General features: G+C 38.6%; 2 protein-coding genes across 3 annotated transcripts; both read right to left on the bottom strand.

Moving 5' to 3' along the window:
• Positions 1 to 229: 229 nt before the first annotated feature.
• On the bottom strand, positions 230 to 21,114 carry LOC116292330 (insulin-like peptide 01). 2 transcript variants are annotated; one of them, XM_089035635.1, is made up of 3 exons: positions 21,063 to 21,114; positions 1,646 to 1,874; positions 230 to 881 (listed from the first exon to the last, which is right to left on the bottom strand). In XM_089035635.1, the coding sequence occupies exons 2-3, from the start codon at positions 1,845 to 1,847 to the stop codon at positions 739 to 741; spliced, it is 345 nt and encodes a 114-aa protein (XP_088891761.1). In that variant the 5' UTR covers positions 1,848 to 1,874; positions 21,063 to 21,114; the 3' UTR covers positions 230 to 738. The 2 variants fall into 2 exon arrangements, with proteins under 2 accessions (XP_088891761.1, XP_088891760.1); XM_089035634.1 differs by lacking the exon at positions 21,063 to 21,114 and adding an exon at positions 3,525 to 3,642.
• On the bottom strand, positions 4,802 to 13,572 carry LOC148908439 (insulin-like peptide 01). The gene is made up of 3 exons (XM_089035504.1): positions 13,335 to 13,572; positions 13,048 to 13,246; positions 4,802 to 5,241 (listed from the first exon to the last, which is right to left on the bottom strand). Exons 2-3 carry the CDS (start codon positions 13,244 to 13,246, stop codon positions 5,087 to 5,089), a joined length of 354 nt encoding a protein of 117 aa, XP_088891630.1. The 5' UTR covers positions 13,335 to 13,572; the 3' UTR covers positions 4,802 to 5,086.
• Positions 21,115 to 21,365: the final 251 nt, after the last annotated feature.

Raw genomic sequence — 21,365 nt, 5'->3', positions numbered from 1 at the left:
AGACAAAACACAGGAAGACCAACCAAGTGTAGTTCCTCGATGTAAAGAGATGGATGGATAGATGAGTGGATGGATGAAAAGGGATGATATATATAGAATATTTTTTATCCGATGGATAGACTAAATGTTTCCAATGATGCTATTAAACGAGTCAAAATGTAAAACCAAGGACGGCCCCTAAAGAACAATTAATTTCAATAATCTTTCCTAGTGCATCAAAAGTCAAAAATATTTTTCTTAAATTTTACTCTTTAAATTCATACTCTCTGATTATAAATTTATACTCTTAATTAAGATATCTGTAGGTCTGGAGAACCAATACCTGAGCAATGCGTCATTAGAGGTTCGGCTAATGTGAATTTCGACTTTTGACGGTCATATTTATTGGCTATAGAGGCTTTGCACCATCACGTGATTGCAGCCATGACAGGAGGCAGGAACAATTGAATCTAGTCTTATCTGATTTAAATGAGAAAGAATTCAGTTTCCCAGGGGAGAACGACTCTATTTCGTGTCCCCTGTCATGGCTGCCATCACGTGATGGTGCAAAGCGACTCTATTGAAGGAATGGTTTTTTAGGAGGATTTAGGGGGGAGGGGGTAGACATCGTTTGTAGACAACTAGATGGAGCACTCAGCTACACATTGACTGATATTAATGGAGGGTCACTCACAAGCAATCACTAGTAAAGGGGAGATTTCTTGGGGATCATGCAGTTAATATTAATCAGTCGCAGTATTAACAGTATTCGCTTATTTCCTCGAAGCTGCAGCCTTCGTAGCAACATTCTTCAACGATGTTGTAGCTGCGTTTCCTTCTCGATTTTAAAAACGCATTTCCTTTGTTCTTGCTTTCCAGTAATGGTTGTTTTTCTCTTGTGTCTGTTGGTATTAAGGATAAAAAGTAATTAAAGGCAACTGTTTTTGTCAATCAAAAGGAGCATTGAGAAAAACGAGAAGAGTTTATACTTGGGGGGGGGGGGGGGGTGTTAGAGTTTAGAGGGGTAAAGTGCAAAGGGTAAAGTGCATAGGTGATGTCCTTTTCTTCTTTCCAGATCCAAAAGCTACGTTCAAGCCGAAAAAAGTAGGGGGCTTTCATTTAATGACACATCCTGCAATAGTTCTCAACCCTTCTCAATATGTGATAACCCTTCCTAACCACTCCGCCAACATGCAAACTGAACATTCCTCTTCCGCGCACAAATTATCTCAAAAGCACATTTACCTACATTGGTGCGTAATCATGGAATAGCCTGCCAAATAACTTAAGGCAGGCAGAGTCTCTCAAAGAATTTCATAGACTATTGGAAACCTATTATGTAAAGTAAAGCACGGCATTCAAGGAAAGCAGGTTTTTTATTTCATTTTATTTTATTAGATTAAACTTAGTATAGATTAGTTGATTATTTTAAACATTTTGTAAATTCTGATGATTATACCGTGGTAAAATAAAGTTTTATCTATCTATCATCTATCTTTCTCAAAATAACGTTAAGCCCCTTACAATTTTGCCCCCCCCCCCCCCCCCCGATGTGCAAATAAATGGAAGCCCCCTTAGATTTACTGTCTTCGCGTGGATTGAAATAAGAAAACCATACGCCCCAGGCAAAGAGGTCTGCTACTTTACTATCTATTCAAACACTCACCTCTTTTTCGTCTCTTTTTGAAGTATCCGCAAACATACCCATAAGCCATGTAGATCTGATCACCACAGAAGTGACCGTCAATGACGATATCTGAGTATTCACTTGTTTTCACGCAGTAGTGACCATGGCAATGATCAGCAAGTAGCTCATTGGTTAATATCAGGAGTAGCAATGATATACGCAGGAGGGAGGTGACAGTCATATTTGGTTGGCTGATGTATTTCTGAAACTGTATAAGAAATTAAAAATCGTGACAAAATTGGATTGTGGACGAGTGAACCACTTATCACACTACAGGTAGCCCAGGACCTCTTTTTATGGTTCTTCGTAAATTCTGGTTCTTAACCTTTTGTATGCTGTTCAATTGAACACAAATTATAATCATTTATCGACACTCATTCTAGATCTTCCCTTGGATCAAAAATCAAGGTTTAAGAATGTTTTCGCTATCTCAACACTTGTATACAATTAGTTAATCTGCCGTCCACGCAATCCAATATTTTACGCATTTCTATTCAGCAGGACACACGTCCTGTGCTGAGATGACTCACCTTACGTTTTTGATGCGTATGATACCTAGATCTCTATGGGGGTTCTAGCTTTATTACAAAAGGTTTCATAAAATCAACAAAAATAGAATAGGGATACTACTACCTGTGACAAAGACTGAGTCAATAAGCTACAGCTGAAGACAACAGCTGTTCTACAAGCGCCTTTACCGGCTTCTTTTATGAAGACGAAAAAGAAATCAAACATAAAGCAATAGGCACTTTCTGTCATTGTCGGTATAGGTTGAAAACTAAGCTTAGGGGAACGCAAAATTACAGTACCATTTTAAGCGAAAGATTTTGACACTTATATCATATATATATGCGTATGCAGGGGCGGATACAGGATTTTAAAGGGGTGGGGGGGGGGGCTATTTTTTAAAAAGTTAATTTATTTCTCCTCTCCTCTCCTCTCGACTTTTCTTTTTATTATTTTTTTCTTTATCTTAAGCGTTAAAGTGGCTATTTCATATTTACTATCTTCGGCAAACGTAACCCATAAGCAAACAAACCATATAAATCGAAGGAAAGACAGGTTGCCCCGCTACTACATGAAATGAAAAACATTACGCACTCCTGGTAAGCCTCGGTTTATAAATAAAAACGCACGAAAAACCATAATGTTTTGTTGAGAGAGTTTTTAACAAAGCAGTGAAGTCCAACAGCGAGAGTCTCAATGTACGAGTTGAGGGTGCGCGCGCGCGCGTTTTGGAGCAAAAGTTCCCGCCAAAACCACAGTACTCGAAGCTAAGTGAACTCCATTGATAAAAGTCGCAAATAGATTTCGTAGAAATGACAGGGATAAGTTTGAAAGAATCCTACAAATGGAATCCACGCAAAATAGGAGAATTATGATGGACAAATCAGCCCTTAGGCTACTGCTGCAGCAAGTGCTGCAGACAGAAGCTCCCCAAGGATGCTAGTACTTCGAAAAGGGGAAAAATGATGATGATGATGAGCCACTTTACCCAGTTCTAATACCTTAACTGCACTGGTTTGTGATTGTAGAAGTTATACTTCTGCTCGGACCAAATTAAGGTAAGTCCATGTATGTTATTCGCAGATTTATTCGAGATTCTTTCAATAACACACCGATTAACGCAGTCCAAAGCTAACATTGGTCATCACTATAAATACTTCATGCTTTCGAAAGCGTTGGACGTTTTATGGACCAACTAAAAGTAAAAAAGTACGTTTAATTTGTGTTCATCATTCTGTATAAAACACTGCACGCCGTATTAAAGTTTAGTATTATTCAATCATAGGTTGAAATTGTTCTAGCAAAAGCTATAGGATTCTACGGTAGAAAGAAATGATAATTCGTTCGTTACCTTCGTATCTCTGTTCTCCAATAATTCTTTATTCACTCGCCTGCGCTTGAATCGTGGCTGTAGTAAGTCGAAGGATATCAAAAAAGTGTGGGCAAATTTTCTTAGGTACCGAATGAATTAGCATAGGTTGGTGTCCCTAGTGACGACATTGTGGTACGTTTTTATTGTGGCTTGATTGTAAGGTGTAATGTTAGTCTATAAACTGGTATGGATTGCGCTTATATTTAACCTTCCATCACAACTTGAGATCTTATTTAAAAGAAAGGAAGGTCTCGAAGTATTTGAATACCAGTGTGGAAATTGCATTTTATAAACATTTTAAACCCGAGAAAATTAGCTGCAAGACATTCTTCAAACAGATGTGACTTTTTCTTCAATCCTTTATTGTTTTCCACGCCGTTTCGGGATATTCTCACCAAATTGTCACCTTTGACAAGAACGCTACCGTTTTGCTTTATTTCGGAAAACTATAGTTATTACTAATAATATGGGAAAATTCTTCCGTCCGACAAATTATTTGTTTTAACAATGAGATTTATAATCTTAGAAAATTAAGATAAGGATGTTACTTTTTTTTTATATCGAGTCTCCTAGTAATTTTCTGTCATTGAGTTTCAAACGATTGATAAAAAAGACGTGATGAAAGAAACAAATTAAGACGTTCATCAACAAGTGTTGAGATTGAAGAGAAGAAATGAAATAATAAGGGTGTTACTAATAAAATAAAAAGGAAGAAAACAATTAATTTATGAAAGAAATTGAAATAAGAAATGAAAAGAAGTGCTGGAAATAGAAAATATTCTGAAGTAAAGAATAAAATAATAGATAGAGTGATCACAGTAAATCCGTGAAACACTAATTACTAAATAGTACAAAATAGTGCTAGTTAAACAATAGAAAACAATGGAATTTGCATGAAATTGTGCTATTTAGTATTACTAAAGTTCAATTCCACGGATTTACTGTGGTCACTCTATTATAATAATAATAAAAGATAAGGAAAATAAGAATATATATTTAATAGTAAAATTAAATTAGGAAAGAAGGCTACGACAAAAAAAAAACAAAAAAACAAAAAAACAAAAAAACAAAAAAACAAAAAAACAAAAAAACAAAAACAAAAACAAAAACAAAAACAAAAAACTATAAAAACTCAGAAATAAAAAGGCTATAAACTAGAAGTGATGTTATTAAACGACATCACATTTGTACGATGTTAAAATTCACGAAACATTATTTTTTTAGATATAATATATATTTTTTATTTAAATCTAACCTGAAAGTCTTTATCTAAGAAAATAGCAGAGGAAAAATATATGAGTTTCTGATTCGGAAACTGAAAGATTTATATACAAAGAGAATATATATTTTAAATTACACAGTCTTAATGTTTCGTCGTCATTTTTTTGAATTCTGGTGAATCAATCCCATATTCAACATTTATATGAGTTTTCGTAGGCGTTCAATAGATAGAACGGTTGGGATTCCTGTGTCTTGAAGCTTATTGCGCTGGGAACCCAGTGGTCTAACTTTTACTAGAAGTGCCTTTTTTTGGAGGCAATTCATAACATGACGTAGCAGTATTCGTGGACCTCTTCCACTCGGCAGCCTTCGTTGCAGCATTCTTCCACAATGTCGTAGGTACGTCGTTTTGTTCTCGATAAAAATTTCGAGCTTTCCCTTCGGTCAACTAGGATGTTGACTGCAGTCTTGACTTCTGTTGAGAAAAAAAAATTGATTGAAGCTGAAAAAAGTTGCCAAAAAATGAAAAACATTTCTATAGAAGAAGGAATATTTGTAAATAGGAAGATTGTAATCATTTGTAAGAGAATACAGTTACACTACTGAGAGACACGCTGCAACGTTTTATGATATAGGAAAAAAACATGGCCGCCTTGTGGGTGATATAAGAAAAGACATGGCCGCCATGTTGGATGATATAACAAAAGACGTAGCCACCATGTTGGATGATATAACAAAAGACATGACCACCATGTTGGATGATATAACAAAAGACATGACCACCATGTTGGATGATATAACAAAAGACATGGCCACCATGTTGGATGATATAACAAAAGACATGACCACCGTGTTGGATGATATAACAAAAGACATGGCTACCATGTTGGATGATATAACAAAAGACATGGCTACCATGTTGGATGATATAACAAAAGACATGACCACCATGTTGGATGATATAACAAAAGACATGGCCGCCATGTTGGATGATATAACAAAAGACATGGCCACCATGTTGGATGATATAACAAAAGACATGACCACCGTGTTGGATGATATAACAAAAGACATGGCCACCATGTTGGATGATATAACAAAAGACATGGCCACCATGTTGGATGATATAACATAAGACATGGCCACCATATTGGATGATATAACAAAAGACATGGCCACCATGTTGGATGATATAACAAAAGACATGGCCACCATGTTGGATGATATAACAAAAGATATGCCACCATGTTGGATGATATAACAAAAGACATGGCCACCATGTTGGATGATATAACAAAAGACATGGCCGCCATATTGGAGGATCAGTAGGAGCGTGGTACACTTAAAGGTTCTAAGATAGGGTGACCCTACTGCTATGGCTTACTCTTTTGTTGTTAGTTTCCCTTGGGAAAAGAAAGCAAACAAAAGGCTACTATAGTTCCTAGATATACCTTGGGTTCCATAACCAGCTACCCAAAGCTTTGACATTATAATACTATGACTGTTACCTATCTTCCTCGAGCCTCATGGCACATAGGGCCTTATATAAAACTATGCATGGGACACTAAATCCCAAATGTCTTTAAGTGAAGTCAGTTATAAAGTGTCGAGAGACAGGACCACCATTGACGATTGTTTACGAAAATATGCAGTTCAGAATTTGAACCAAAACAATTAATCCATAATTCTACACAAATTATTTAAGTAGAGATATCTAGCTAAAAACTAGTGTTAGCTGCGTCGGTGTTTCTAAAGAAACAGTAATGACAAAAGGGTAAATTTTACGTCGTGAAAAGATGAAAAAATGAAAAAACTTACTGAGATTATTTAAGGGTAACGATTCCTCAATTATGCGAAAAATGTTTGTTTAGCTCGCTTATCTCTTGCGCAATTTAGAAGAGAATGCTTTAATAGCAAATTGTTTATTATTTCACAACTTTAATCCGAGAAAATCTGGTCTTAGACTGACTAGTGTCGATTTTTAAAGAGTATTGGTTGGGCGTAAATGAGTTTGCATAGTCAAAGCAGTTTGTTAGGAGAATATCACATTCTACATGACCGTGGGAGAGCTACGTTTGCAGAATATATAGATTTTCTTTTCGGCCATTTCTTCAAAATACTTACAAAAGGTAGGCCCTCATAGGAACAACCACTGCGTTTTCATATTTTAGTCGACTCGAGCTGCTATTGAGCTTTGATATTTTTATCATTTTAGAAAAAATAGGTTACGAATGAGTAATGTCCTGGTAAAAATATCTAGCTTGGAGACCAAAGAAAGGCGCGCGCACGGTGTGTCGCCGTTCCGTGAGGCTGCCATGTAACTAGTTGAACTGTTCATTAAATACTGGGCCAATAAGAATACTTTTACTCTTAAGAATACTTAAGGTAATTGACCAAGAAACTATTGTTTAGAAGGTTACAACGCTTCTTAATCACACGCGTGAAATCGCACAATTCGCCATCCTGACGAAGTAAGTTAGACGCGCGTGTCATTAAGAAGCGTTGTAAAAGACTTAATTCGCTTTGGTGCGATATTCATTTCAGTCCACTTGCATTCCCAGTTGTAGTATCATTCCTTATTTAACGATTGCGTTGAGAAGACACTTGAATATGAATACCTCAAACAAAGAGGACCCCTAAATGAAAATTACGACGGCCAACTAGAAAGCTTAGCTCCTTTGGCTGTCGTACACTTACACCTATTATATTGTTAATTATATTAAAAATTCTAAATATTATCCAACTATATATTCTTGTAATTCTATTATATAAAATTGAAAAAAACAGTGTAAATAAACTGAAATTGAATTGAATTGAATTGAATTAACTTCTAGGGAATGACACTCGGTTAAATATTACGCCAAGAAGGATTGCGTCCATTGACAGATCTGCAAGCTTCTCTCGATGAATACAATACGAAAATTACTAAATATATATTGACTTGCTTTGATGCCTGAGTTGAAAGCTTTAACATCGTAATCCTACATAATGGCGCCAGTAGTGTGTTCTTCGACATAAAATTCCATGAATTCATATCTTAAAACCAAAGATATTTCTTGTATTTGAACAATATCCATATACAATTAATTTCCAAAGAGTGGCTCTTCATCCACTAAATTTAATTAGAATTTAGTTGTCGATTTTTGCGGAGGGAGGAAAACCGGAGAACCTGGGGGAAAAAATCCCGGGGAGAGTATAAATGACATCACACTGAGTATGACCTGTAATCGACTAATTTTTTTGTTATTACCTAAAATGGCAATTTGCGCACGTTCACTAATTAGGGTATATCATTTTGATGATGATCACTTTAGAAGTGGTATTCCATCTTATAGAGATAGGTGGAAAAATTGTGTACTTGGTAGAATAAGAAAATATGCTAAAAGATGGCAGAGAGAAGAGTACATAGGAGAGCAATGGGGTCTGTTTATTAATGTTTGTATCGACTCTATTGCTGTTCTACGTACGTGCTTGAAAACTCGTTAATTTTATAGTATTTTTAAGTGCGTTTATTAAATTAAGTAGACATCTTTTGAACTGGGCGTGCCTCGCGTGCTGCTCAATAGAGCCGGATCACTTTCATGGTCTCCCTGCTGTTTCAATATACAGTAATCAATAAAGCGCCTCAAGTCCTGTCTCTTGATGAATAATCTTACATTTAGCCATCTTAAATGCGGGATAACTTTTCAACATTTTGAAGATACACATAGATATAAAGTCATTAGATAATATATACGAGTAGATCTTTCAGAGAAAAAACGTGGACTTGGACATTGCGCAATACTATTTAGAATGAGGGAATGGAACGCAATGCATTTTACCCTCTGTCTATTTAAAGAGTATACCTTTGTGGTTCTTAAAACGCGCGCAACTCTTGATAAGATAAATACATCTCACTATACTATATAACGCTACAGTCGAAAAGATTGCGATAAGAGCGGAAATCAGACACACTTACAATACGTGCCAAGTTCAGTTACAAATATCCGAAATAGCTTCATAAAAATGATCTTTAGTTAAGATACGTCGCAACGAAAGGTGACGAATCATAACGGTTCATCGACAGTGATTTTAATCACGTATTAATAATAAGATGTAGCTATCAAACGCCAAACAGCGCAGATTATAAACATATAGTTTCAAACAGATCTCTTAAACTGCCAAAGGTAACTGTGTAATCTTGAGGTGCGCCAACCTGACTAGCTCCACACTTGAGTATATTAACGAATTCCTATATGGATCAGTGTACATTGGCTTAACGATTGATCATTTTTCATGCATTAGTTCAATGGTCAATCACAAAGCAATTCAATCAAGACTTATAAGGATACGGATTTTAAAAATCTTTTGAACTTATCTTGAAGAGTCGAATGAGAATTGATGATGACGTAGTGATATGACAAAACAGACTCGTCGTTCACTCTTGCTTGGGGTCTCGGGTTTGATTCAGTCTTGGGCCGGATTTGCGTGCTATCGCTTGTTAGTAGAGTTCGTTAGGTTAGTTCTCTCTTGAATTCGAATCACTTTTCTGAATTATTCTGGTTTTGTTTTTCATTCGTGAAACTACTCTGCATTTTTTCAATTACATTTACGAGTTGGCTGTGCCCTGATTAACCCAGAGATATATAGTTTCAGGGTTCGATCTGTGAGTTAGCCATGCCCTGCCTTAGACCAGCCCAGAGGTTGTTTCAGGATTCGATCTGTGAGTTAACCATGCCCTGCCTCAGATCAGCCTAGAGGTTGTTTCAGGGTTCGATCTGTGAGTTAGCCATGCCCTGACTTAGATCAGCCCAGAGGTTGTTTCAGGTTTCGATCTGCAGTGAGTTAACTATGGCCTGACTTAGATCAGCCCAGAGGTTCTTTCAGTATTCGAAACTGAACTACACGCAAAGCACTCATTTTACGAACACAATACATGTAGCCCTCTTTTCTTGACCAGCGGATAGGATAACAGAAGTGTTGAGAATGCGATTATTCATGTTTGCAGAGGGAGAGACGCCGGAGAACTCGAGAAAAAACCCTCGAAGCAAGTCGGAAGAGAAGAGAAGAAAAAATCGATAACAATTTACAGTATTTTCAATTCCATAGTAAGTCACCCTATTAAGCAGCCGAAAAATTCTGATAATTTACCGCAGATATATGTCTTTAATTGCAGGATTTGTTTATCCCGGAAATAACGGGTTTATCAAGATAAAGCTCTATAGCAGTTGCCCGGTTAAAAGACCCCAGACCCCAGAAGAAATTAAAACTCCCATGTCTTATTCCAGGGTTCAAGGCAACGCATTTATGTGGCTCTGTCATCGAACAAGCACTAGATTTCATTCCTGAATTACTTTTAAGAGGATTTGATAAGTTGACGATAGAATGTTACATGCCATGGCGTTCAGTCGGAAAACAGCAGTATGCGTAGTCTCCCTCGCATCCGTTTTTAGTGTCGGTCGTCACGCGTTCCCTCCACGCGTGACGACCGACACTAAAAACGGATGCGAGGGAGACTGCAGTATGCGAGTATCGAATTGTTATTGATTATTGTACGGTTGGCACTCGTTGGAGCTTGGTGTGGTGGGTAGTGATAATACATGCTACTGCTACTGCTACTGCTACTGCTACTGCTACTGCTACTGCTACTGCTACTGCTACTGCTACTGCTACTGCTACTGCTACTGCTACTGCTACTGCTACTGCTACTGCTACTGCTACTGCTACTGCTACTGCTACTGCTACTGCTACTGCTACTGCTACTGCTACTGCTACTGCTACTGCTACTGCTACTGCTACTGCTACTGCTACTGCTACTGCTACTGCTTTCATCATCCCACGCATAAAGCTTTAACAAATAATAACTGTCACAGATGTCAGCCATCGGTTGGAACATTATTAGCCATATTAATAACGACGATGAGTGCAATACCTGACTTCCATAATGACCTTCCAATATTTCAAATTCACCTATAATGTTTTCTCTAGTAAACAATGGTTTTCAAATCTCTTTGGCAAGTATCCAGGTGTTTATGTCCAGTTACCTTGCTGATTAGCATATTGACAATTTGAATTAAATACGTTCCGCAAGTTCATAAAAAAACTCCAATATTTAATATCGAACCCTGAAACGACCTCTGGGCTGATCAAAGTCAGGGCCGACATGCATGATGGTGGCACGATGTAATTCAATTTAGCGTGTTGAATAGTTCCCTTCACAGTTCCCAGCGCCATCTTGAAAGGTAGCCGTGCCTTTGCATTGAAGCTAGACAAACGGTGAGCTTGCAATGATAGAGCCATGTGAATAATTGTCCAGGGTGTTTAAAAAGGTCTCTATAATTGCAAGCTCGCTCACCGTTCTTCTTGCTTTGATGCACGGCACGGCTACCTTTCAATATGATGCAGGGAACTGTGAAAGGGAATATTCTCAGCAAAGAGAGAAAAGTCGGAAAACCCTTAGCATATGAGCATATGGCTACTGACTGTAATAGGACCCGAATAGAAAATTTTTGAATCTCGGGTAGCCTATTAGCTTGTAAGTTCCCGTATATCCCGAATCGTGTTCGGATCCCATGGGGCTCGGGTAGCCCCCGGGTCATAAAATCCCCGTTATTGTACAAGACTATTAACCTCCCTCACACTGAAAATCAACTTCGAAACGTTCGGATTCTTTCTCTCGGCAACTTTCTTATTTTTTTTCATCATTTTTTTGTGAACATTATATATTTATGTATATGGGATTCTAAGGACTTTGAGACATTTTGCATTACTTTTCTTTCATTCTGTATATTTGAAGTGTATATTCTATTGCAAGGGCACGCTTTCGTAGATATATATTAACATTTCAATACTAAATATGTTTATCTTCATGTCAGAAAGAAGTGTTCCCTTTGACAATCTCTTCGTCTTTCAAGGATTCATTGACAACTTAATAAAAATCAATCAGTACCTTCAGGCTCTCTAATGTCATTCTCTTATAATTCCTTGCAAATCCTCTTATTAAACGATACAGAACAGCAAAAAAGTGCCGAAAGAATGCTAGAAAATACCACCTAAGGTCAGGCATGCGATATTTTAATAAATAAAAGGTTTTCCTCAATCGTCAGGAACACATTTTTGGCGGGAAAAAAATTGTCTCTGACGCGTCTGCGATTCTCGTGTCTGGGGTCATTTCAGTTTCACGTCGTGTTTTCCAAACAGACCGAAATCACTTTGGCGACTACACTTATCATCGGCTACAGTTCTTTGTCTTAGTATTGTTTATCTAGAGCTCATTTTTAATCAAAACTTATGTATATGAAAATAGATGCCAGGATCTAACCTTACGATCATCTGTAAAGATATACTATTACAGCTGATGTTATTGCCAAACATATTGAAAGTTGAGGTCGAGGGAACATCAACTTTGATCTCAATTCAACGTGGTGTAGTTTTCTCTGGGCTTGGACTGTGGGCTTCGTTGCGAATGATTTGCAATAAACACCCCCGTATCTAATCGTGTTATTCCGGAAGAGCCAATCAAAGGCCATAGTTAAGCTTCTCACTTTGCGATAATCATCTAATTCTCCTTGTTAGGTTATTACAACAGATGATTGTCTATCTACGCACGCGCAGATTATCTTTGCCAGCAGGCCAAACACGACCGAATTCCTTAGCAATAAAAGAAGGTACCACTCATAAACTTAAACAAGACCCCCAGATGGGATATTAGAAGGAAAGATCCAAATCATTTCCGAAAAACGATTGTCTGTCTTGAAGGGACCCGAGTTTGCCCATTCCCGTCATTTTCCAATATAGACAGACACAGCTTAAAATACCAAATTCATACACGTGTTTTTAATTTACAAGCGAGCTTTTTATACTAAATGCTTTCTAGACTCTGAATCTGCCATTGACTTTTACTTTTACTAGTGCGAGTACTTTGACGCGTTGCTCTGCTTAATAGGCAACGTAATGACATCCCCAGATGTGGCAAATTACCCAATGAAAAGTGCTCACTTTTCGCTAACTACTTCAGTTTATGTATTTAAAACATTTGAGTGAAATCCTATAACTTATCGCTCAAGGCAGTGCACATTCCTTTTATAGACATTTCAACTCAATCTTCTTAGCCTAACTCAGATATCTTGCCGCTAGTTCGAAAATTTGGAGAATGAGATCTGTTTTAAGAAGTTTTGATAAACGACAGAGCCCCCCTTTACTTCGCATAGAAAAGGGCCCACGCTCTCACCAACGAAAATAAAAAGTTTTCAAAAGCTTACTTTTTTGTAATTTAAATTTATATGAAGCTATGTGTACGAACCTCTCTTTCGCCTTCTTGAAATTTTGCAAACGTCCATGAAGGTATAATAAATGCTGTCTCCACAAAGGAAAAAATCGACCTGGCTCCGTGATGACTCTTGGACTTTATGGCAGCCTCCTCGCATGAGACAATTCTGTGCCACGGAGAAAGTCAAGATAAGAAGCAACGCAAGTCGTAAAATCTTGACGCAGGTTTCCATCTGTGTATAGATTAGAGTTGAATTAGTTTCGACTCAATTAAAAGTTTTGAAAAGAAATTACTGATGAAGTTTTCTTAAATGCGTGTACCTTTAGGGCGTTTAATGCTTGTCAATTCGCTTGTCTAATCTTGTGTGTTTTAGGAATATTATTCTGTTTGTAGATGCTAACCACAAGCTCAGTAATCCCTCAAGTCACCATTCACCAAAAGCTTCTGAGCCTAACTAACCGGACCGCACACACAGTGGGGTATTTAGTGTTCGTCGAACTTTAAGCGCGCAGGCCGATGGGATTGCCGCATTTCCCCGCATACGACTGCGTCCTCCACCGTAGATGATAAGTCAAATCAACTTCATAAAACAACGCATCGGCTTCCCATCTTAACCTTATAATTCTGACCCTTGCGAAAACCGCCAGGATCTAGTTACTCGGGTTATCGTATAATCTTGAAGTCAAAGTCTTATCACAATCAAAGCTGTTTCTCAAACAAAACATTTACGCCGGAGACAGGACTATTTTCTATACAAAATATCCGTCGAAAATTCTTCTTCAAAGGGCGATTGACTCTATATTACCGAATGGTTTGAATCAGTGTTGATTCACTAGGATGACGTTGGGTCTTTGTTTTGTCAATCTTCGGAACAGTCACATAAAGATCATTGCCCCAATATCAGGGCAGATTCAATTCAGTGATAACCCAATGTACGTTCTCATTAACCTTTGAATAAATTGTACTTGCATCTCTGCGCCATGTAAAAAATGCGTTCCCTTTCAAAATGACATTTGAAATTGTGTCCCGGTGAGCGAGGTTTTGAAATCATTTCTCCCATAATCACGATTTGGATTTGATCGTAAATATACGATTTTATACCTCCCTGATAAGGAGACGATAAATTAGATAACGGCAGTTGCTTTAATATAGAAGATTATAGCAATGTCTGATTGCAGATTCAATGAAAACGGAATCTACTCATACCCCGCCCTCGATGCCAATGGAGCAACGCCGCCGACGAACCGATATGTCTCGGCTTTCTAGGCGATCTTTATCATTACAATATCCTGACCCTAGCATCCCGAAAACTTCAATTTAATTTTAGACAGAAAACAATTTTAGTGATCATGAAGGACGGCGTTCAATTTAGGAGGAAGGAACCAGGGGGAGGGAATATGAAATTTATGGGATCCGATACCCTAGTCGATTGAGTGAGAAAACAGGGAGGAAAGGTCACAGAAACTGGGGCGATACTTACTCACCTACAGCTCCAGGCACCAGGAGGCGAGGGAACAGATTACGGATACTGATCACGAATATCAGGCCCTCGATCCGCTTCTTGCCGCCTGATGTTTGAAAGAATACGTTGGTACCTTTCGTAAATTTCGTACCAATTCCTCAGAACATTGTGTAAGTTGGCGCACTGATTTTTACCTTTGAGTTGCAAGAGGTATAGTACATAGCTGTATACAAACACTTACTAGTTTGACTGAACCAGCTCAGCTGCCCTGGGCCACTATATGAAAGCGTACCGGTCCGGATATTTGTGAACGCAACTCCTCAAATAGAGCGCCACTTATTTAGTAGATAATTTTGCAGACAAAGAGAAGGGGATAGGTGTGTATGGAGAGAAGTGCATTTGAATATTTTGCGCGCGTTTGTCTTTGACAAACTCAATGGGATCCATTGGACAAAAATAGATATCTGAAATCTTTTAATGTTTGTATCTTATTGGTTCCTTTATGTTTAGTTGTATGAAGATTTAGTCTGGTTTCATTGAACATGCCAATGAATACCTGAGGTTTTCGTTATCTGAATCTGGAATCAGCGTTTTTGAAAAGCCGTGAGCAAAAAACGCCGACGGTCCGCATGCACACATGGAACAAAAAAGTACAGCAACCGACAAGCGCTTTCCAACTTTCCTAGTAATCTAAAAATTCCCGTTCACAGCAATCTATCAAAGTAATCATCGAGATGAATCGATCTCTAACATCTTTTTAATGGTTCTTTGTTTCTCAATAAGATAACCAGAAACTCTAGAAAGATTACTAGGCAATTCATTGTCGGCTTTTGGCGTTCAATAAAGGGCTTGTCCTAGATATCAGTGCTCTTTTATTAGTCGGGACCTCAATTTCTCCGGAAGTGAAGTGACATTTTGCAGTTTATGAATGAATCACAAGGGTTGAACTTCACTTAATTTTTAACATGCTGCGCGTTTCCTTTGAGGAGATAGTAGCTGCGATAACGACTGATCGAAAAACGTTGTTAAAGTCTTATATGGTTTAGTGGAAGTTCTGTGGTTGATGCATTGGTGATGAAGCGTTTTACGTGAAATTCCAGAAAAAAAGAAAAAGAGAATTCGAAATAGAGAGGAATATAAGAAAAAGAATTGGAAGACGAAAAAGAAGAAGAAGAAGAAGAAGAAGAAGAAGAAGAAGAAGAAGAAGAAGAAGAAGAAGAAGAAGAAGAAGAAGGAGAGGAAGAAGAAGAAGATGATGATGACGCCATGAAGACGATGACGACGACGACGAAGACGAACTGAGACAGAGAAAAGGAGCAGGCAGGAGGATAGTAGAAGAAAAAGAAGAAAACGAAAAAGAAGAAGGAGAAGAAACGTTTTTTATGGGCTTCACTTTGTGCCACTAAAAATCACCCTTAAATGAAGTTAACATAGTGACGCGGACGTTTCTCGGAACAAACATCAGATCATGCTTCTCCGTTTTTATAAGGGCCATGTGGGTAGTCTAAGATAAGTTTTTCTATATTAAATTTACCTAACAACCTGTCGACTGACGAAGAACGGAACTTCAAGGAAATTAAATAAATAAAAAACAAATAATGAAAATAGCCCCCTACGGATGCTAGACAATTTACAAAGTCATCGAAAGTCAAGCATGTTTTCGTCTAATTGTCTCTTTTAGTTCGATGAGTGGCGGAACAAGGTTCATGATAATATGATGATACGCAGCTTTTGCATGCAATGTATTTAACAGACTATAAGCCTGTATTGCTTTATTTTCTATATTTAGTTTGGTAAAATTCTACTGCTGTTGACCGATCACCCGAAAAGATAACTTATCGCACTTTTTCCAAAAAAAGTGCCTATTTTTGGGCGTATGTACTATCTTAAGACGCGATTTACTTCGTCGACAGAGTAGAGTGATAGCCTTATATGCGCCTCCTGGTGCGGAGAGCATTAAGTTAAGTTAAGGTTGTCAAGAAGAAGAGAAGGAAAAAGGAGAAGTAGAAGACGGAAGACGAAAAAGGGAAGCAAGGGAGGGACAGGACAGGAGATCGAGAAGAAAACAATTAAAAAAGAATTGAGGAAAGGAAATGTGTGGGCAATGAAAAAAAAAATTGATCATGGTGGAAAGGGGAAAAAATATGAAGAAGAAGAAAAAGAAGAAGAAGAAGAGGAAGAAATTGAAGAAGAAGAGGAAGAAGAAGAAGAAGAGGAAGAAGAAGAATAAAGAGGCAACGAAGACGAAGGAATCCTATAGACCCGGGAAACAGCATCTCAGCATGGCGTCCGCACGACCTGCCGCAGCGCGCTCCCCCACCCCCCTCCACTCCCCTCCCCCGCCTCCTCACCGCCCCTCCTCCCCCCCCCCCCCCGCCCCTCCTCCTCCTCGCGCCCATATCTCCTCTCCTCCTCCCTCCTCCCCACCCCCCCCCCTCCCCTCCTCCCACCTCCCCCTCCGCCCCCCCCCTCTCCCCCCCCTCCCCCCTCCTCCCCCCCTCCCCTCCCCCCCCCCGCCCTCCTCCCCCCCCCCGCTCCCCTCCACCCCCTCCGCCTCCTCCTTTTCCCTCTCCTCTCTTCCTCCTCCCCTCCTCCCTTTCCTCCTCCCCTCCTCCTCTCTCCCTTTCCTCCCGCGTCCCCTCCTCCTCCCTCCGCCTTTCCTCCTCCTCCTCCTCCTCCTCCTCCCTCCTCCCCCTCCTCCTCCCCCTCCCTCCTCTTCCTCCCCTCTCCCCTCCTCCTCCTCCCCCCCCTCAGCGCTCCGAGCCGCAGAAGACGAAATATCGCCATCAAAAATCTATCGTACTGAACCCCATCTAGGCCTTTGAACGTCAACCTTATTCAATGTGCAACTGGGTTGTGGTACGGAATCAAAATTAATCTCAACAGATCTAAAGCCAGTCCAGTTCATTATTAAACGTCAATACGACTGAGACACAGTCCCTGCGAATGCATGACATCGGCCTGTATTTAAGGATTCATCTTCGATTCATCTGTCCATCAAATATCTAGAAGTTCCATCTTTAACCATTGCATGGCAGGCAGTTGTCTTACAGAGGATAAAAATCAAGATAGATTAAAGGAAGTTCCAACCTTCAGAATGATCGAGAATACTCCAGTTCTCTTTCAAAATCCATGTTACTGAATCCTCTACAATACTGGGGCTTTTTTCATGAATGGATTGTGTATTCATAAATCAGAGTCTCTCAAAGAACCACCGTTTAAAGTTAGGCATTGGCTTTGTGTGATAAGTGGTAATGGTTTTTGCGGATAATTAATTATTTAAATATCAGTTATATGGGACTCACAGACCATTCTGTGAAAAACTAAATAATATTCAATAGTCATGGAATTGTATATCGATCGCGGTGCTACTGCTGAACGTCATATTTTGACGACATAGCCATTAAATCGCCTGATTATTTTACCTAATGACGCTTAATCCTTCATCAAGCGAAAGATGAAGCTTTTATGAAAAAGGCTTGTCGGATCTTTACTTAATTTTTTGCTAAGTCATGTCATTTTTGACCACAAATTTGGACAGTGTTTGGCCACAATCATCAGCATACTTTCATTAATGGCTCGCAAGCCGAGCTCAATGGAGCATACTTTTATGATCTTGCTGTTTTTCTTAGGTTTTCTACTTTATTTTTGCTAAATATAAATGCGGAGGTGTTGTCCAGTTACGTAAGATAAACCTAATAGATAAAGGGTTGAAGTGTTTAAGTATTTTGGAAATTTTGAGAAACAATTTATATTAGTTATACTCGAAGATGAGAGATAACGCGGAAATTGCGGCGTTCATCATTCTTTTTCCACTCAACAACTCTAGGGAATCCTTGTATGGTCTATCATCGTGGTGCCTTTCTGTCGTGTTACTTGATTCATTTTATTATCATGCATTCTTTCGTTAGTGGATAGTCCGGAAACGATTACATCCCTCGACATATTGTCTCCATATGCACTATGGGACGCGCTTTTGGCGAGTAAAAGGTATTGAGTGATTGATAAAAAATAGACCTAATTCGTCTTGGTGCAAACGAAAGTTTCCCATTTCAGACCACGTAAACTCATTCCCTAGAGTATCATTTCTTTTTTTGACGGTTGCACATCAGAAGACACATAAATATACATGCAACTCAAACAAAGAATCTTATTCTCAAGGGAATGACACGTGGTCTGAAGTGCGTAAACATTTCACCAAGACGAATAGACCTCTTCGGTTCGGGCGTAATGTTGTCCCATTTCAGACCACGTGTCATTCCCTAGAGTATCCTTTCTTTGTTTAACGGTCGCACACGAGAAGACACATGAATGCGGATACAATTCCAACAAAGAATCTAATTCTCAAGGGAATGACACGTGGTTTGAAATGGGACAACATTACGTCCGAGCCGAGGAGCTGTAGGTCAATTAGGTCTCCTCGTTATTCAGAAAAGGTTCCTTTATATACTAATGAAAACGCTGAAAACTCTGGCTGTCGTTTCATTATGAAGCCCCGTTTACACTAGCGATTTTTGCTGCGATTTGTTTTGCGATTTTTTCCATAATAAATAATGGTATAGAATTTACTTGTAATGTTTTTTCAGGATACCAAGATTTTCCTAGACGAATGTCTCTTTTGAAGGATGAGACAAAAGATTTCATATTTCCGCCAAATTGCCACAAAAATAGCAGCAAAAATCGCCGCAAAAATCGCCAGTGTAAACGGGGCTTAAAACCTGTACGATATCAATCTTGTTCAGAAGTCTTGGTTAGGAAGGAGACCATATGTCATCACATGCATATTCGGGTGCTAAATCCTGGGCAAAATCCAGTTCCCTCTATAAATGGTCATGGGTCAAAACGTTCAAGAAAAAAAGAAAAGAAAAGAAAAGAACAAACATTAAAATATCCATCAATTCAAAAGGAAAGAATTTTCATTAAAAGAATGAATTCCGCCTTTCACTTCAAGTTCTGGTAGTTCCAGACTTTTCCACTGATGTTATACACAGTTGAACTTCTAGAATCTGCAGCGTAAGAAATTGATAGTTTTGATACTTAAGACGATCTGGAAATACCTGTTGTTTGTTCTGAAAAAGATTAACCTTGGTCGTTAGAAGGTAAGTCAACAAGTGTTTGAACAAGGCTTGATTTCAATTGGATTCTCAGGTCATATACACGAGATGTGTGAGTTTACTGCACGTGCGAATCGCTGCACGACGGGGGTTTTGGGCATTTCTCCTTCGCGTGCTGAATGTCAAGCAAATCCTTTTACTTAGGTTTAAAATACAGGCAAGAAATCCATAAAAAAGTATTAAATAATTAACGCTGAATTACAACACAAAACAATTGCAAGCTTGCAAGCATTCCCAGAAGAGTCAAAAGACAAAAACATGGCAGCCATCTTGGTGAAGTTAACTATAAATGCTAATGAGAAAACTTTTGTTAAAGAGACGTAACGTGCAATCTAAGAATAGAAAATTAAGGGTTTTGTTCTATTTAGATTTACGTCGTAGTTTTTATATTGATGGTTTTCAACCATTCCCAAGAGAATTAAATAAGAAAAGACACGGCGGCCATGTTGGAGGATATAACCAAAGAATTCATTGACAATTCTTTTGTTACGTTCCTCCAGCATGGCCGCCGTGAAACCCATCAATATCTGCAAGGGAGTTTCTTGTGAAGAATTTATCCTGTATTACCGTGTTTTTTAAACAAGTTTTGGTGAATTTTCTGCTCGAGACTTTTTTCTACCGACATGATAGCTAGTAAAATGATCAGCTCGAGGGAATACAATTACAAAATGATACGCCCGAGCTGCAAAGGGTGTATTACTATCTTTGTGCTAGGTCATCTGATCAAATACATACTTCTTCCCAACGATGAGTCAAAGCCCTACAAGATGAAGTTCCGTTCTGTCTGGTGCTAAGGCAAGGTCTCGAGAAACTGAAACAAATACGAGATTGCAGCGTGTGTTGTTTCCAGTGGAAAATTGGCATGATCCGTTGGGACAGCCATATTTTTGGATGACAAAGGAAAATCGCGCCAAATCTTTGTGGACAATAAACCCCTTGCATTGATTTCCTAGCTAGAGGAATTATTCTGGGGGACGAAACAATAGGCCCTTTTTTCTTATGAAAAAAACGTACATTTTTTTCTCCCCCAGAAAAATTCAAAACAATAGGACGTCTTTTCTTACGCACGGCAACGTCCATTGTTTTCCCCCCCAGATCGATAGCGCAGCGCAGCCGTGACGTCATTATAAAAACGAAGACAAAGGCGAAATTCGGACAAACAAACTTACAAGTTTACTTTCAGCAGATAATTTTCACAGCCGATCGCAGTTGATCTTAGTTTACATGGGTTATTATTGTAACTTTAATTAAAGATAATAAAATCGGTTCGTATAATCCTCGTAGCGGTTAAACAGAATGCAATGTTTGTCCGAATCTTTAAGCTATTTTTAGAATCAGCGCGCTGCGCTATTCCTCTCGGAACTCAGTGCAAACATAACAGGAAATTATAATCAAACTTAGGTATTTTGCACTTATTTCAATTCTAGAGTTTTTATGAGGTCTTATAATCAGTTTAAAAGATTTTTACTTACGATTCGAAAGGTCGAAACCCATGCTGAAAACCAAGTTCATCCAACATGGCCGTTGGCGAGCTAATTATCGAACTGTCTTCATCTGCTTTGACAATTCCTGGGAGTGCCCGGATATCGCATTTAGAGGCTCTCTACACGAAAGGATTCGAGATGTTTTTATGAGCTTTGGTATTTAAACAAGATTATTACTGAAGTAAGAATTAACTTGTTGAACTGCTGAGATATCTAGTTTCTGTTGAAAAGCAAGATGAGCTGCACGAGAGTTGAAGTATTTTTTTCCATTGCGCTTGACATTTTCGTATA

The sequence above is a fragment of the Actinia tenebrosa genome, unplaced genomic scaffold, assembly GCF_029948245.1.
Source record: "Actinia tenebrosa isolate PJP-AT-01 unplaced genomic scaffold, QUT_ActTen_1.0 PGA_scaffold3__52_contigs__length_22856419, whole genome shotgun sequence".
NCBI classification, from domain to species: Eukaryota; Metazoa; Cnidaria; class Anthozoa; order Actiniaria; family Actiniidae; genus Actinia; species Actinia tenebrosa.
Note: the sequence above shows the minus strand (reverse complement) of the source record. Positions and strands in the feature narration are given on the sequence as shown.